The sequence below is a fragment of the Anomaloglossus baeobatrachus genome, chromosome 7 (genome assembly GCF_048569485.1).
Source record: "Anomaloglossus baeobatrachus isolate aAnoBae1 chromosome 7, aAnoBae1.hap1, whole genome shotgun sequence".
Lineage (NCBI taxonomy): Eukaryota > Metazoa > Chordata > Amphibia > Anura > Aromobatidae > Anomaloglossus > Anomaloglossus baeobatrachus.
In genome coordinates, this window is record NC_134359.1 from 50,037,442 (window position 1) to 50,053,520 (window position 16,079).

Below are 16,079 nucleotides of genomic sequence, written 5' to 3' on the forward strand. Positions count from 1 at the left end.
GTAGTGAAGGAGCGGTTTCCCCCCCCTGAAGATGCCACAGTAGTATGGTGGCAAATTGTAAATGTTGATGGTAAAATGTTACCTGTCATAAACTGTTTCCCCACTAGGTGCCAGTGTAGAGCAGTGGTTCCCCTGGTAACAGTGGCAGGGAAGAAGGGGCAGGGCAGCCTAGGTGGGGAAGGGAGGACTCTGAATGCAAAGTAGTGTGCAGTGAAATGTGACTGGAGATAGAAGTCTGAGGTGACGGGGCAGAGTGTGGAAGTGGTGCAGTGGCAGAAGAAGTGGAAGAGTCAAGACTAATCCCAAAGCCAGTAGTGTGTACTACAGTGCAGTGCAGCTATTAGGGGGATAACAAGTGGCCTCTGCAGGCGAAGGGTAGTGCCCCGACAAAGAAGTGAAGGTAAATGGGAACGCCCGTAGAAAACAAGTGAAGTAGTTCCCCGGCAAAGAAGTGGAGAGGTGAGAACTTATCCGGAGCCGGTAGAGTGTGCTAGATCTGCCCTACAGTGAAACAGGGTTCAGAGTACAGCTACTAGGGGGTTAACCCTTGTCCCCTGCAGGCGAGGGAAAGTTACCGGGAAAAGAGGAAACCGTCAGCAAGAAGTTTAACCTGTAAACCAAAGTGACTTGATGCTGAAAGGTGTAAAGAAGAGTGGAAGTTGTGTTCAATAAAATGTTTCTTAGTTCACCAACTGCCTGTCTGTGGCTCTTTACTGGGAGTGGTGAAGAGGCCTGTGAGCTGAGAGAAAAAGGTGTCACCGAGAAGAAAATTGCCCACATGGAAGTGTCCCTGCCACCTACACTCTGCCCCACAAACAACACCTTTGTTTTAACAGTGACGGCCGGGCCGGGGGTCAGCCTGCTGCCCCCTGGGCGGGAGACCGCGACTACACCCCCTGAGGCGCCCCCTGCCCCGTTACAAACTGGCGTAGTCGGCAGGATGAAGCCTGCATGCAAGAAACCCCGACCAGAGATTGTGAGGAAGATCAAGTGGTGCCTGACGTGCTGAACAGGCCACAAGATGGCGGCCATCCTCATGGACTCAGCAGAGGCGCGAAAAGTTGGCGCCAAACGAAAAGCGCTGGATTGGCCTGGGAGGAAGAAGCCCGGAGTGCACCGCCCAAAGAGGGGAGGTACCTGCCCCAAGAAGCTGCAGAGGTCTAGAGACGTGGGTGGCGCTGCAAGAAAGAAAAGGCGTAGCCAACGCTATGCAGACCTGGTGGGTGAAGCCGGGGGCGGAATGTGTGCAAAAGCGGGAAAAGAAGAACCGCCTCCACCCTCCCCGGCGCCATTGCAATCCCAGCAGCAGAAGCAACAGTTTCAGTTACCTGCGCTAAACAGAATGGAGGCCAGGACAGACAAGCAAGCTGTAGCGGGCGCGCTGGTGCCCGTAGGACGCAGAAGAGAACGTCCGATGGAGAGCTCGGTGGGAGAGTTACCCACCATCACGTTGCCGGCAAGCATGATACTGGCCGTGACTGGAGTCTCGGAGAAACCAGCGAAGGTCACGTGGTTTACCTCATGGGATGCCGTTACCAGGGAAATGACGACGGAAGTCCGGGCCACCTACAAGTCCCGGCTAACTCTGGGGAGCGGGCCACCAGGAGCATCCGTACAGATTCCAGAGGCGCCCGCGTCTGTTAAAGTTGGCCCTCCGCCCCCTTCAGGAATTAAGGCCCCGTACTGGAAAGATATCCCAGAACCAGAGGTAGATGAGTTGGGGTTCGTCTGGGAACCCGTGAAGCTGGCGCCCCCGACCCAAAGACAGTCCCCACCGCCAGAAGTAGATCCAGTGCAGGAGAGACACCTGGCTGAGACGATAGCCAGAGAAATGATGGCCGGGCCCCGCAGTGAGGAGGTAATCGTCCGGAAGAGAGTGATTTGTTTGCTGTTGAACACCGGTACTGTTCAAAGCCGGTGAATGTTTCCATTTACAGTAACGTTAAAAGTACTGAACCCGGGAGGAGCTTAATGCAGAACTGTGCGTGGACTCCTTCCGTGACTGTTAAGAAGGAATCTTGTCCTGTTTTTTTCTGCCCACCCAAAGACCGGGAGCGCTTGGAAATAGCCTCCGGGCAGAAGGTCAGCTAAGACCGGGAGCGCCTGAGGAGGGCCTCTGGGCAGATGTGCGACTAAGACCGGGAGCGCCTGAGGAGGGCCTCCGGGCAGATGTGCGACTAAGACCGGGAGCTTCCCTGGAGGGACTCCGGGCACCAAACTTGTGTGCCAGTCTGTGTGTTTTAAGTATTGTGTTTTCCTACATGTGTTGTTTTGCAGGTACGAACCTCGCCAGGAGGCTGAGGTTAAAGAGGGGAGGAATGTAAGGGGTAGTCGGACCCCTGGTAGTGAAGGAGCGGTTTTTCCCCCCCTGAAGATGCCACAGTAGTATGGTGGCATATTGTAAATGTTGATGGTAAAACGTTACCTGTCATAAACTGTTTCCCCACTAGGTGCCAGTGTAGAGCAGTGGTTCCCCTGGTAACAGTGGCAGGGAAGGAGGGGAGGGCAGCCTAGGTGGGGAAGGAAGGGTTCTGAATGCAGAGTCCAGTGTGCAGTGAGATGTGACTGGAGAAAGAAGTCTGAGGTGACGGGGCAGAGTGTGGAAGTGGTGCAGTGGCAGAAGAAGTGGAAGAGTCAAGACTAGTCCCAAAGCCGGTAGTGTGTACTACAGTGCAGTGCAGCTATCAGGGGGATAACAAGTGGCCCCTGCAGGTGAAGGGTAGTGCCCTGACAAAGAAGTGAAGGTAAATGGGAATGCCCGTAGAAAACAAGTGAAGTAGTTCCCCGGCAAAGAAGTGGAGAGGTGAGAACTTATCCGGAGCCGGTAGAGAGTGCTAGATCTGCCCTACAGTGAAACAGGGTTCAGAGTACAGCTACTAGGGGGTTAACGCATGTCCCCTGCAGTCGAGGGATAGTTACCGGGGAAAGAGGAAACCGTCAGCAAGAAGTTTAACCTGTAAACCAAAGTGACTTGATGCTGAAAGGTGTAAAGAAGAGTGGAAGCTGTGTTCAATAAAATGTTTCTTAGTTCACCAACTGCCTGTCTGTGGCTCTTTACTGGGAGTGGTGAAGAGGCCTGTAAGCCGAGAGAAAAAGGTGTCACCGAGAAGCAAATTGCCCACATGGAAGTGTCCCTGCCACCTACACTCTGCCCCACAAACAACACCTTTGTTTTAACAGTGACGGCCGGGCCGGGGGTCAGCCTGCTGCCCCCTGGGCGGGAGACCGCGACTACACCCCCTGAGGCGCCCCTTGCCCCCGTTACAGCAGCACCATGTGGGACGTCATTGTACAACCGACTCCTGGAAGCTGAGGCCTTGTGCATGCTCCTAGCATCCTGTAGAGTGGAAGCATGTTTGGCCTCTGAAGCATAGGATGCAATGGAATTTGATTACGGCGTCCAAAAAGTTGCCAAAAAGTGGACAGTCCAGGTTGGTCTGGGGGAGGTCCTGGGAGAAATGGAAGCCTTCCCCTGAGGAACAGGGAATGTTTGGGTCAGGACTTAAAGAGAATCTGTCAGCAGATTTTAGCTATTTAATCTGAGAGCAGCATGATGTTGGTGCAGAGGCCCTGATTCCATGGATGTCTCCCTTGCTTAGCAGCTTGTTTTAGTGTCAATTCAATCAGTGTTTTATCACCAGGAGATTATCATTAGAGGATTAGTTGTCTCATACCATATAGTCCTCCTGCTTTGCACAACCCCACTATTGATTGTCAGCATTTTGCCTATCCCCAGTGTGCACAGATGACAATCAGTAATGTGGGTGGGGATGTATACAGTACAGCATTTAGAGAACTGCTACATCCTAGAAAACAAGGATTTTATCGAAACTGCACTTAGCAGCCCAGTACGCATCACTGGATTCAGGGCCTCAGCCTCCACATCAGAGGTCCCCAATGTTTCCAACCTGGAGAGCCACATTCAGTTTCGAGAGAGGGTTGTGAGCCATATACAGCTCAGAGAGGGTCGCGACCCACATCCAGCTCTGAGAGAGGGTTGCGACCCACATACAGCTCTGAGAGAGGGTCATGAGCCACATACAGCTCTGAGAGAGGGTCGTGAGCCTCATCCACCTCTGAGAGAGGGTTGCGAGCCACATCCAGCTCTGAGAGAGGGTCGCGAGCCACATACAGCTCTGAGAGAGGGTTGCGAGCCACATACAGCTCTGAGAGAGGGTTGCGAGTCACATACAGCTCTGAGAGAGGGTCATGAGCCACATCCAGCTCTGCGGGAAGGTCATGAGCCACATCCAGCTCTGCGGAAAGGTCATGAGCCACATCCAGCTCTGAGAGTGTTGCAATTCACATCCAGCTCTGAGAGAGGGTCGCGAGCCACATCCAGCTCTGCGGGAAGGTTGTGAGCCACATACAGCTCTGAGAGAGGGTCGCTATCCACATCCAGCTCAGAGAGGGTCGTGACTCATATCCAGCTCAGAGAGGGTCGCGAGCCACATACAGCTCTGAGAGAGGGTCGCGAGCCACATACAGCTCTGAGAGAGGGTCACGAGCCTCATATAGCTCTGAGACAAAGTCGTGAGCCACATTCAGCTCTAAAAGAGGGTCCTGAGCCACATTCAGCTCTGAGAGAGGGTCCTGAGCCACATTCAGCTCTGAGAGAGGATCGTTAGCTACATTCAGCACTGAGAGAGGGTCAAAAGCCAAATTCTGATCTGAGAGAGGGTCACGAGCCACATCCAGCTCTGAGAGAGGGTCACGAGCCACATCCAGCTCTGAGACAGTCGGAAGCCACATTCAGCTCTGAGAAAGGGTCGCCAGCCACATCCAACTCCCGTCCCCTCAAAGTAGCGACACCCAGAGGCCCAATTACAGTATAATGACAGCCAAAGCTTTTCCACAGAAATCACACAAGGCAGTATACAAAGATCAAGGAGTATCTCACAAAAGTCACCTGCTCTTCATAGTTGTGTCTAGACCTTGTGCTAATGCACCTAGCTGGCCAACAGCCGTGAGCCGCACAGCAGAGGCCCGCGAGCCACATGTGGCTCCTGAGCTAGAGGTTGGTGAGCCCTGCTTTACATTATGCTGCTTTCAGATTACATAGCAAAAACCTGCTGACAGATACCTTTTAAACATTTCCAGAAGTATTGGCAACTATGAGTTTGCCCGGTGGGCTGCGATCTGTGTTTGCAACATCACTCACATAGTTGGGGTGGGGGGGGGGGGCAGATTGCAGTTGCCCATGGATCATATATCTAGAATTTTCAGTGGTAAACATAAAACAGAAGATTAATGCAGCATGGAGAGCTGTAACAAATGACAAACCTAGATCCACTACACCTGACAACCTCAGCTCTGCCTCATTCGTGTCACTTTTATGTAAATGTCGGGTACATTGCCATCTGTAGTTCATGGGTGGAACTGCAGTTTTTGCTGACGCAGACATGTTCACGATTCGATGATTTATTTCTTTACCATACATCAGACATGTAACACAGTGTCATATGTTGTTTCATTTAGTAAGTGCCCGGAGTCATATTCGTGTGTGAAGGTAGGACGGAACCCGAATTACGGATACACAAGCTTTGACACTTTTGGCTGGGCATTTTTATCTCTATTTCGACTGATGACTCAGGACGCCTGGGAACATCTGTATATGAAGGTATGGATACCGGGATACTACACCTGACTGACTGTTACTATACAGCAAAACTTCCCATCAGACCATCATAGCGCGCTCACTGATAGATTCTCAGTTAACTCGTTCTCCAGTTAGTAATAGACAGTACAAATGGAGCAAAATTTTAAAGGAAACCCAATTACAAATATGATTTTTAGCCCCAAATGCATGTATTTAAGTAACAACCCCTTTAACAGATTCAATCATAGAATACAGTAGCTATAGTTCGAATATATTACATCACAATCCTATATGTATTTATCTTTTAATTTACCTCCTTAACAATCTATTATTTTATGTCCATTGTTGCTACCTGGAAAATGTCATCAAGTAGACTAGATACTGTTGACAGGTTGTCTTTTAGGTGGAAGGTATCTGTCTTTACTACTTTTTACATCTTTTTAGATCAAAGGAATAATCTGATCTTGCCACATATCAGCAAGGTAACATTAATTAAAAAGTTTTAAGAAATGTTTGCTGCAATTCGTTCCTCTGTTTCATCTTTAGGGCAGCTGATTTTCAGCTATAAAAAAATCCTCTGTGATTTACAGTGCACACTCTCTAGAAAATATCCACAGCGTAAGGCTGAGTCCACATGTTCTGTAATCATCCGTTAGAACGGATCCAGCAGCAATCCGTTGGCAAAAAAGTTTAGCAGAACCAGCTTTTTTGTCCTTTTTTTAAATATCTGATTTCAGCTTGATCCGTTTTTTTAGCATTGGAGTCTATGGATTGCTATTTAGCCATACATTTTTTCAAGAATCCCTTTTTTGCTTACTGGATCAGTTTCATATGGAGGATAAATAGCAATCCATTAAAGGGAATCTGTCAGGTGATTTTGTAGTACAATACTAATGTTATCTTTAAATAGGGCTTAAGGAGACCTTTTAGGATCAGTAAGTTTTATTGCTCTACCTTATCCTGTTATCTTGTTGTAAGCTCCATAGTATTCAGTGCTAATTAGTAAATAATCAAGTGTATGTAAATACAAACTACATATGCTCTGCTCCCTCCTCCCACCTCTCAGTGCTGGCATCAGTAATAGTATTTCTGAACTGAATTTGCACTGCTGTCCCCACCCATACTCCTCCCACCTCTCAGCAATAATAGTGTCATGCTCAAAGTTGGAGAAGTCTGAATGCTCCACATGACACTTGCGTTCAGACCTAGGGGTGTCTGACGCACAATAAAAACACCATAAACAAAGGGGAACACTAGAACACTTTAACAAGAGTGGGCCCTGGCGCTAGTGAGGGGGAAGATGGGACACCTCCTGCACTTACCTGTGTCTGTACCCTACTCTTATAGCCAGTCCCTATACAGGTTCCGCACCTGTCGCCGAACAAGATACCTGAAACCCTGAGACACCCTGTAATAACCCTGGCTACTGAGTTGGCAGGTGAGGATTGCTAACCCCACTGCTGCACTAATACTACAAGGAGGAAAAGGCAGACGCACAGGGGGGAATGGATATGAACATCAAACTCCATGGCTGCAGACAGACTCTATCGCAGCAGATGGATGGGAACAGGACAGTACCCCAGCAGTTCCTTCCACCAAGATGTCCAAAATAGAATAAGTTCTATCAACAGCAATGGTTGCTGGGAATAGCCACAACTTAAAGGCGAGGGGCAAGGTAAGTAAGCAGCTGCAACTGACATGGACTGCTGGAAGGCTGCTTGCAACCAAACTGACATTAACTCTTTCAGCACCAAAGGAATTAAAAACACTTAATTTTAAGAATCTCCAAACAGAATGCGACTCAGGCCCTAAACCTGTCACAGGTCTTAATATGCAGAGTGACCATCATGACAGATAGTGAATGCACTGAAAGGTGGATGGGGGGGACTTGTGAATATGCAAATTGTATTTACATACCCTTGACAAATGCACAAGAGACACAGAATTCTAAAGGCCCCGTCACACTAAGCAACATCGCTAGCAACATCGCTGCTAACAAACAACTTTTGTGACGTTACAGCGATGTTGCTAGCGATGTTGCTGTGTGTGACATCCAGCAACAACCTGGCCCCTGCTGTGAGGTCGTTGGTTGTTGCTGAATGTCCTGGGCCATTTTTTTAGTTGTTGCTGTCCCGCTGTGAAGCACAGATCGCTGTGTGTGACAGCGAGACAGCGACAACTAAATGTGCAGGCAGCAGGAGCCGGCTTCTGCGGAGGCTGGTAACCACAGTAAATGTGAAGCCCCACAGGTGTAGTGTCGGTGTCGGTGCATTACCTTCAGGGACTCCACGTTGCTGGATCTCCGTCACTGGTAGGAAATCTTCTTGTTTGATCGTGACGCCACTCTCAGTATTGCGGCCAGTAGGGACCGCCACTGCAGGTTGAGGGTCGCCTGGGGTTGATGGTGTGTGCAGTTAGATGTAGTAGCCTCCTGAGAGTGAGGCAAGCCCCAGGGCCCTGTGTAGGTTTGTAGTACCACAAGTCGCAGAATGACCACACAGGCAGGATGTCTTTCAGGGTTTTTACTCACTTCAGGTGGCAGGGTGAGTAACCCGGGCGTAGCTGAGATGAACCAGGTGGGAACCAGGTATCCTTCAGGCTGACTTTACGAGGGTGACTACTGACTCGCCTTCCTTAGCCCTTGGTGGTTTGGGGTGACCCCGACTTTTAGTCCCTATGGGGGTCACCCAGGGAAGATGCTCCAAGCCTCTCTCCCCTTGTTGTTTTGCCGTGTGCTTCTTCCCCGGACCAGGCCACTCCAGCCTCTTGCCTCCTGTGACCTATGGGCCCAATCTTGCGGTTACGTGGCTGCGGCTTTTGTAGTGTTGTGGTGTGGGCTTTAAGAGCCCCACACCGGCAGGTTTAGCAGGGAAAGGTGAATCTATCCTCGCTTCGGGATCTGCCGCCCGGTTGGGCCTGGTGCTCTCTAGAAGTCTCCTTACTTCCCACTCCGTGCACTCTCTAGCTGAAGCTGGCTTTCAGGCAGCACTCCTAGTTGACCGTTCTCCCCCGTCTGTAGTCACTGCGCGGGCGCTGTTAGACAGCATCAGCCCCACAGGTCTGCTCCTCACTGAGCCCTATGGAGTTCTGCTCTAACTGACTCACTGCTCCTCCTCTCCTGTTCTTGCCTACGCCACCTAGCAACCAGACTCTCCACCACACCCCCTGAGAGGAGATGGAGGCTCTACCCCCTCCACTATTCCAGTGAAGGTGAAGGCTTGCCCCCTCCTGGGATCCCCAGGGGTCCTCTCATGGGTACATGTGTGAGACCTGATCACTATGCGCCTGTGTTCCACACCCCAGTCAGCCTTCTGGATTACCTGTATTGTACTGTCCCCAGCATGGGTGCAGTACTCAGTGGTGCCTGACCAGGTCAGGGGCGCCACATTCCCCCTTAGTTATCACCAGCACGTCCTCGGGCTGCAAGACAACATTTTAAAATGCATAAAACATTAAAACATGTAAAACATTTTTAAAACCACCAGGTATCAGACATCACCACCCTCCACCCACAAGTCCGTTAACCCACCCAAAACCCTCTCAGGAGGCAGGTCACCGGTCCTTTTGGTAACCAGATCTGGGCCATCTACTTCCCCAGACCTTTCCTCCAATCTTCCTCTCCCGTTGGCCGCGACTTCAGCCACTTCTGGCAGGATGTAGAGGCGGCTTTCATGGGCTGGTGGTTTCAGGGTATACCTGGCCTGGTGGATCCGCGCCGTCAGCCTCTTCTGGCAGGATTCAGAGGCGGCCTCCACAGTTGGTGCTGACCAGGTACCCTCTTTGTGGTGGTGAGCCAAGGCCCCATAAACAGGCGTGCTCTCTGGTCGCAGGTGAGCCAAGGCCCTTTTCTACGGACGGGCCCCCCCTGGTTGCAGACGAGCCAAGCCTCTAAACAGGCTGGCCCTGGTGGTGGTGCCACTGGTGTAACTATTTACACTGCGAGAGTTTGTGGCTATAGCAAGTTCATAGCCTTAAAGTTTATTTCTCACAATAGTTTTTGTGGGCGCATTTCTTTAACGTTGCAAACAAAACTTTTCAAAACTGGTCAACACAGTAACTTCTTACTTTACTTTGCTTTACTCCTCTTTTTCACTAGGGCGAGGGCACGTTGGGCACTGGCACCTGTGACTTTCTTGCTCTTTGTCTCTTTCTTCATCTGTGGTTGCCTCATCTGTAGGTTCTGTGTCTTTCCTTTCTTGGTCTGCATCTGATTCCTTTTCTGTATCTGTTTCTTTATCTCTGTCTTGTCTTTCTTGTCTTTCTTGTCTTTCTTGTCTTTCTTGTCTTTCTTGTCTTTCTTGTCTTTCTTGTGGCATGGGATGGCTGTAGGGTTTGCTGGGACATAACGCTACGTCCAGGGCATACAATCCCCTTTCACCTTGGTGCATGGTATACTGTACCGAATCTCCCATTTTCAGATTTCTGCCAGGGTGTCCTCTAGGCAGGTGTGCGCTGACATCTCTCCTGTTAACAAATATTCCCTTTTTGATGCCAGGTGCTACAATAAATCCATAGCCGCTTCTCAGATTAAAGTCTTCCACTACGCCATAACACAGGGGTCCTCTAGCCTGGCTTTTGGCCCTTCTCAGGGACCGTTTCTCCTGTAGGTCTCTGGCGGTGACTTCCTTCTGCTCTGGAGACTGTGGGGCTGGAGCATACTGTGTTCTGTGGCGCCGTGTCTTGCGGGCTGGGTTCTGTAGAGGGCAGCTCACAAACTCCCAGGTGAGGTCTTGGGGCTGATCTTCGTCAACAGACGGTGTCGGGTCTTCCTCATCCCAGCGGGAGTATGGCAGCATTTCTGGCTCTGAATACACATCTTCCGCGGGTGGCACTGGAGTCGGAGTCAACCCTTCTGCTCCCTGGCCTCCTCTCCCCCTTAGTTCTTCCTGGCACTCCAGCTGTGGCAGTGCCGGGGATGGATGCTCTTCAGCCGGCCCAGGTGAGGGACTCCTTGGTGTAGCTGCTGCAGGAGTTAGCAGGAGACTCTTTGGGGTATGCGGAGGGGGTATGTATTGGCTCACCAACCATTGTGGAAATTTGGCCTCCAGGTCAGCCTTCATCTGCCAATATGCAGGGTCTTCACCCACCGTGGGCTGCCTATCAGGGACCTCTGTGGACCGGGGAGCGGTGTCTGCTCTGGCCTTGCAGGCCGGGGAAAATGATAAGGTAGTGTTCTCTTCTTGGCGGGCCGCGCCCTGTATGGCGGCGGCCTGGTCTTGGCGGGCCGCGCCTGGCATGGCGGCGGCCTGGTCTTGGCGGGCCGCGCCCGGCATGGCGGCGGCCTGGTCTTGGCGGGCCGCGCCTGGCATGGCGGCGGCCTGGTCTTGGCGGGCCGCGCCTGGCATGGCGGCGGCCTGGTCTTGGCGGGCCGCGCCCGGCATGGCGGCGGCCTGGATTGGCGTTTCTGTCGCGGCCGGTTCCTGGCGGGCCGGACTGGACATTGCAGCCGCGGTCTCACTTAGCGTCGCAGCCTCGATGGGGTCCGTGCAGGCTGAGCCGGGCGTCGCTGCTGCGTTGGGGTCTTGGCGGACCGGGTTCAGCAGGGTGGCAGCCTGGGTCAGCGTCACACCTGCAGCACGGATGAGCACTGCTGTGGTGGTCGGAGCCCTGCGGGACAGGCGGGGCATGGCTGCAGCAGCCTGGATTTGGCGGGCCGCTTCTAGCGTGGCTGCGGCCTGGTCCAGCGTCGCCGCGCTGGGCGCCTCTTCTGGGACCGCGGGCGTGGCAGCAGGGGTCGGGGCACTTGCGCTGGCCGGGGCATCTCTGGACTCACCCACCGGTAGCAGCATCGGGGTCTGCGTCGTCGCCGCTCGGTCTGGCAGGCGTCGCGCGGCTCCCCCCTCGTAGGTCCGTACCGCCGCAGCCATCTCCAGGAGCTCCGTGCGTTCTTCCCTGATCTGCTCCATGACCCGGGTCTCCAGTCGGTCACAGAACTGGGCCAGCTCCCGATACCACCAGGCAGCGGAGCCTGGTTCTGGGTTCCTGCGGTCAGACGCCATTTCTTCTGCGCCGTCTTCTGCACGATCTCCCAGCAGTGGACTCTTCGCTGCCTCCTGTAACAAGCTGTCCAGTTTCTGCTCTGCCTCTTTCAGCAGCTCCTCTCCCAGCAGCAGGCTTGTGGCTCCCTTTCTGTTCCGCCGTTTCTCGACGCTTCCACTCTCATAGCTGGCAAGGTCAGAACTCTGCAGGGGATCTCTGGGTAGCCACGCCTCTTCGTGGGCGGTAACTTCTTCCAGCGCGGGCTGCTGTTGTTTTTCAGCGCGCTTTTCGTGGTGGCAATATGGCGGCGCTTCCAATTTTTCAAGCGGACCGCCTAGGCACATGGTCACCTGTCTGGACAGGTCTAGTCCTTATCCTGTTCGTGACGCCAGATGTGAAGCCCCACAGGTGTAGTGTCGGTGTCGGTGCATTACCTTCAGGGACTCCACGTTGCTGGATCTCCGTCACTGGTAGGAAATCTTCTTGTTTGATCGTGACGCCACTCTCAGTATTGCGGCCAGTAGGGACCGCCACTGCAGGTTGAGGGTCGCCTGGGGTTGATGGTGTGTGCAGTTAGATGTAGTAGCCTCCTGAGAGTGAGGCAAGCCCCAGGGCCCTGTGTAGGTTTGTAGTACCACAAGTCGCAGAATGACCACACAGGCAGGATGTCTTTCAGGGTTTTTACTCACTTCAGGTGGCAGGGTGAGTAACCCGGGCGTAGCTGAGATGAACCAGGTGGGAACCAGGTATCCTTCAGGCTGACTTTACGAGGGTGACTACTGACTCGCCTTCCTTAGCCCTTGGTGGTTTGGGGTGACCCCGACTTTTAGTCCCTATGGGGGTCACCCAGGGAAGATGCTCCAAGCCTCTCTCCCCTTGTTGTTTTGCCGTGTGCTTGTTCCCCGGACCAGGCCACTCCAGCCTCTTGCCTCCTGTGACCTATGGGCCCAATCTTGCGGTTACGTGGCTGCGGCTTTTGTAGTGTTGTGGTGTGGGCTTTAAGAGCCCCACACCGGCAGGTTTAGCAGGGAAAGGTGAATCTATCCTCGCTTCGGGATCTGCCGCCCGGTTGGGCCTGGTGCTCTCTAGAAGTCTCCTTACTTCCCACTCCGTGCACTCTCTAGCTGAAGCTGGCTTTCAGGCAGCACTCCTAGTTGACCGTTCTCCCCCGTCTGTAGTCACTGCGCGGGCGCTGTTAGACAGCATCAGCCCCACAGGTCTGCTCCTCACTGAGCCCTATGGAGTTCTGCTCTAACTGACTCACTGCTCCTCCTCTCCTGTTCTTGCCTACGCCACCTAGCAACCAGACTCTCCACCACACCCCCTGAGAGGAGATGGAGGCTCTACCCCCTCCACTATTCCAGTGAAGGTGAAGGCTTGCCCCCTCCTGGGATCCCCAGGGGTCCTCTCATGGGTACATGTGTGAGACCTGATCACTATGCGCCTGTGTTCCACACCCCAGTCAGCCTTCTGGATTACCTGTATTGTACTGTCCCCAGCATGGGTGCAGTACTCAGTGGTGCCTGACCAGGTCAGGGGCGCCACATAAACATCGGGTAACCAAGAAGCCCTGTCCTTGGTTACCCGATATTTACCTTTGTTACCAGCCTCCGCCGCTCTCACTGTCAGTGCCGGCTCCTGCTCTGTGCACATGTAGCTGCAGGACTCATCGGGTTAATTAACCCGATGTGTGCTGTAGCTAAGATAGCAGGGAGCCAGCGCTAAGCATTGTGCGCTGCTCCCTGCTCTGTGCACATTTAGCTGCAGCACACATCGGGTAATTAACCCGATGTGTGCTGTAGCTAGGAGAGCAGGGAGCCAGCGCTCAGTGTGCGCTGCTCCCTGCTCTCTGCACGTGTAGCTCTGTGCGCTGGTAACCAAGGTAAATATCGGGTTGGTTACCCGATATTTACCTTAGTTACCAAGCGCAGCATCTTCCACGCGGCGCTGGGGGCTTGTCACTGGTTGCTGGTGAGCTCACCAGCAACTCGTGTAGCGACGCTCCAGCGATCCCTGCCAGGTCAGGTTGCTGGTGGAATCGCTGGAGCGTCGCAGTGTGACATCTCACCAGCAACCTCCTAGCAACTTACCAGCGATCCCTATCGTTGTTGGGATCGCTGGTAAGTTGCTTAGTGTGACTGGACCTTAAGGATCTTACAGCAAGATAACAGGATAAGGTAGAGCAATAAAATTTACTGATCCTGAAAGGTCTCTTTAAAGGGTACTTTACATGCTGCAACATCGCTAGCGATCTCATTAGCGATGTGAAATTCTAGATAGCAAGTGCGATCTTTTGAGATCGCACATAGGGCATTTTACGCATGTGCGATCTCGAAAGATCGCACCTGTGATCTAGAACTTCACATCGCTAATGAAATCATTAGCGATGTCGCAGCGTGTAAAGTACCCTTAAGTCCTATTTAATGATAACATTAGTATTGCACTAAAAAATCACCTGACAGATTCTCTTTAACTGATCTGTTTTCTATAGATTCCAATGTTACAAAAAAGGATTTAGCTGAAATCAGTTATTTAAAAATGGACATAAATATTTTGTTTGCACAATTTTCTGACAATGGATTGCTTCTGGATTCATTCTAACGGACGATTATTTACTAGACATGTGAACTCAGCCTAAATTGCGAGGTCGCGTGGATCTAAAATCTACATGTCAGTTCAAGCTGTGGATGTCAGTGTGCTCTGTATTTCACCTTTGCAATATAGCACAGCTTGGGACACTATTTTTCCAATATGACAGGTGCAGCCGAGCCAAAAAAACAAAACCCTCAAACGGAGTCCAAAATCTCTGTTTCATGAATGAGAACTATGGCATCGTCAGAGGCAAGTTGGAGCCTGAGCTCTTCGGGGTTTCGTTGGTACCCCGGCCCCTATGGAGTTAAGAATGCATGGCCAAAACACCATATGAACAAATCCATGGCTGCACCATTTTTGCAATAATAGTGATGGAGCTATTTAGCACTGATGATTTCTATGGGTCATTTCAGCAGAAATGTGCCCACAAGAACATAGGTATGGCAGGTCTAAGATGCTTACATCACCAGTCTTTTGCCGCTCACTAGGTGGTGCTTATTTGGTTCCCTGACAGTCTCTTTTCTTTTGACTCCATCACTGTTAAGTTGACACAAGAGTTGACCACTGCAGCCATTCATTTGATGTAGCCTTGACTGCAGTAATGTCGAGAAGTCACTTTTACAACCACCATTTACATGTTGATGAGCCACTTCTTCAGTAAAGACCGTTTGCAAAACTTTGACACGAGAGCAACCAGAAATTAGTACAGTGCATTCACAGAATTGTCATTCTATTTTTCCTACAGACCCTTCGTGCTTCTGGAAAAACCTACATGATCTTTTTTGTGCTGGTGATATTCTTGGGTTCTTTCTATTTGGTAAATTTGATTCTGGCCGTGGTTGCGATGGCTTATGAAGAACAAAATCAGGCAACTTTACAAGAAGCTCAGCAAAAATCGGAGGAATTCAAGAAAATGATGGAAACTCTGAAAAAACAACAAGAGGACGCTCAGGTAATTTGTACAGCACCAGATGCCAAACCTATTCATAAAAATTAGATCAGAACAGACTTTATAGATCAAAGGGACATGGCACCTTGTGTTTCTGGTGAGGTGGATCCTTCAAGACCAAGGTCCGGATGGGCATCGGTGGAGCAGGCAAGTGAGGCTTGCGGGAAACGGATAGTAGAAGCACTGGGGACCGCTGGGAGCCAGAAGACTGGTAAGCAGGTAGTACAAGCACTGTAGGCCACAGGCAGACAGAAGACCAGGAAGCAGTTAGTAGAAAAACTGGAGACTGTAGGCGGACAGAAGACCAGTAAGCAGGTAGTAGAAGCACTGGAGGCGGCAGGCATACAGGAGACTGGTAAACAGGTAACAGAAGCCCTGAAGACCGCAGATAGACAGAAGACCAGGAAACAGGTAGTAGAAAGAATGGAGACCGCAGGCAGCCACAAGAACAGGTAGCAGGCACTAGAAGCAATGAAGACAGCAGGCAGCCAGAAAGCTAAGAAGCAGGTAGTAGAAGCAGTGGAGACCACAGGCAGCCAGAAGACTATTAAGCAGGTAGTAGAAGCAGTGGAGACCACAGGCAGCCAGAAGACTATTAAGCAGGTAGTAGAAGCACTGGAGACCACAGGCAGCCAGAAATCTGGGAAGCAGGTAGTAGAAACAATGAAGACCGCAGGCAGCCAGAAGACCAGGAAACATGTAGCAGAAACACTGGAGACAGCAGGTAGACAGAAGGCTGAGAAGCAGGCAGTAAAACACTTAAGACAGCAGGCAAGCAGAAGACCGAGAACCAGGTAGTAGGAGCAGTGGAGACTACAGGCAGCCAAAGGAATAGGAAGCAGGTTTAAGAAGCACTGAAGGCCATAGGCAAGAGACCGTAAAGCAGGTAGTGCAAGAACTGGAGGCCACAGGCAGGAGACCATGCAGCAAGACTAGAAGCACTGGCGGAAGCAGGTAGAC

The 16,079-nt window shown here is 51.7% G+C and overlaps 1 protein-coding gene across 2 annotated transcripts in view; it reads left to right on the forward strand.

The window, feature by feature from the left end:
• LOC142245034 (sodium channel protein type 2 subunit alpha-like) overlaps positions 1 to 16,079 on the forward strand; it is a 249,642-nt gene that overhangs the window by 142,903 nt on the left and 90,660 nt on the right. For both annotated transcript variants that reach the window (XM_075317280.1, XM_075317278.1), the window contains exons 9-10: positions 5,479 to 5,620; positions 14,916 to 15,122. In XM_075317280.1, coding sequence (XP_075173395.1) covers positions 5,479 to 5,620; positions 14,916 to 15,122 — 349 coding nt within the window. The remainder of the gene's footprint in view (positions 1 to 5,478; positions 5,621 to 14,915; positions 15,123 to 16,079) is intronic.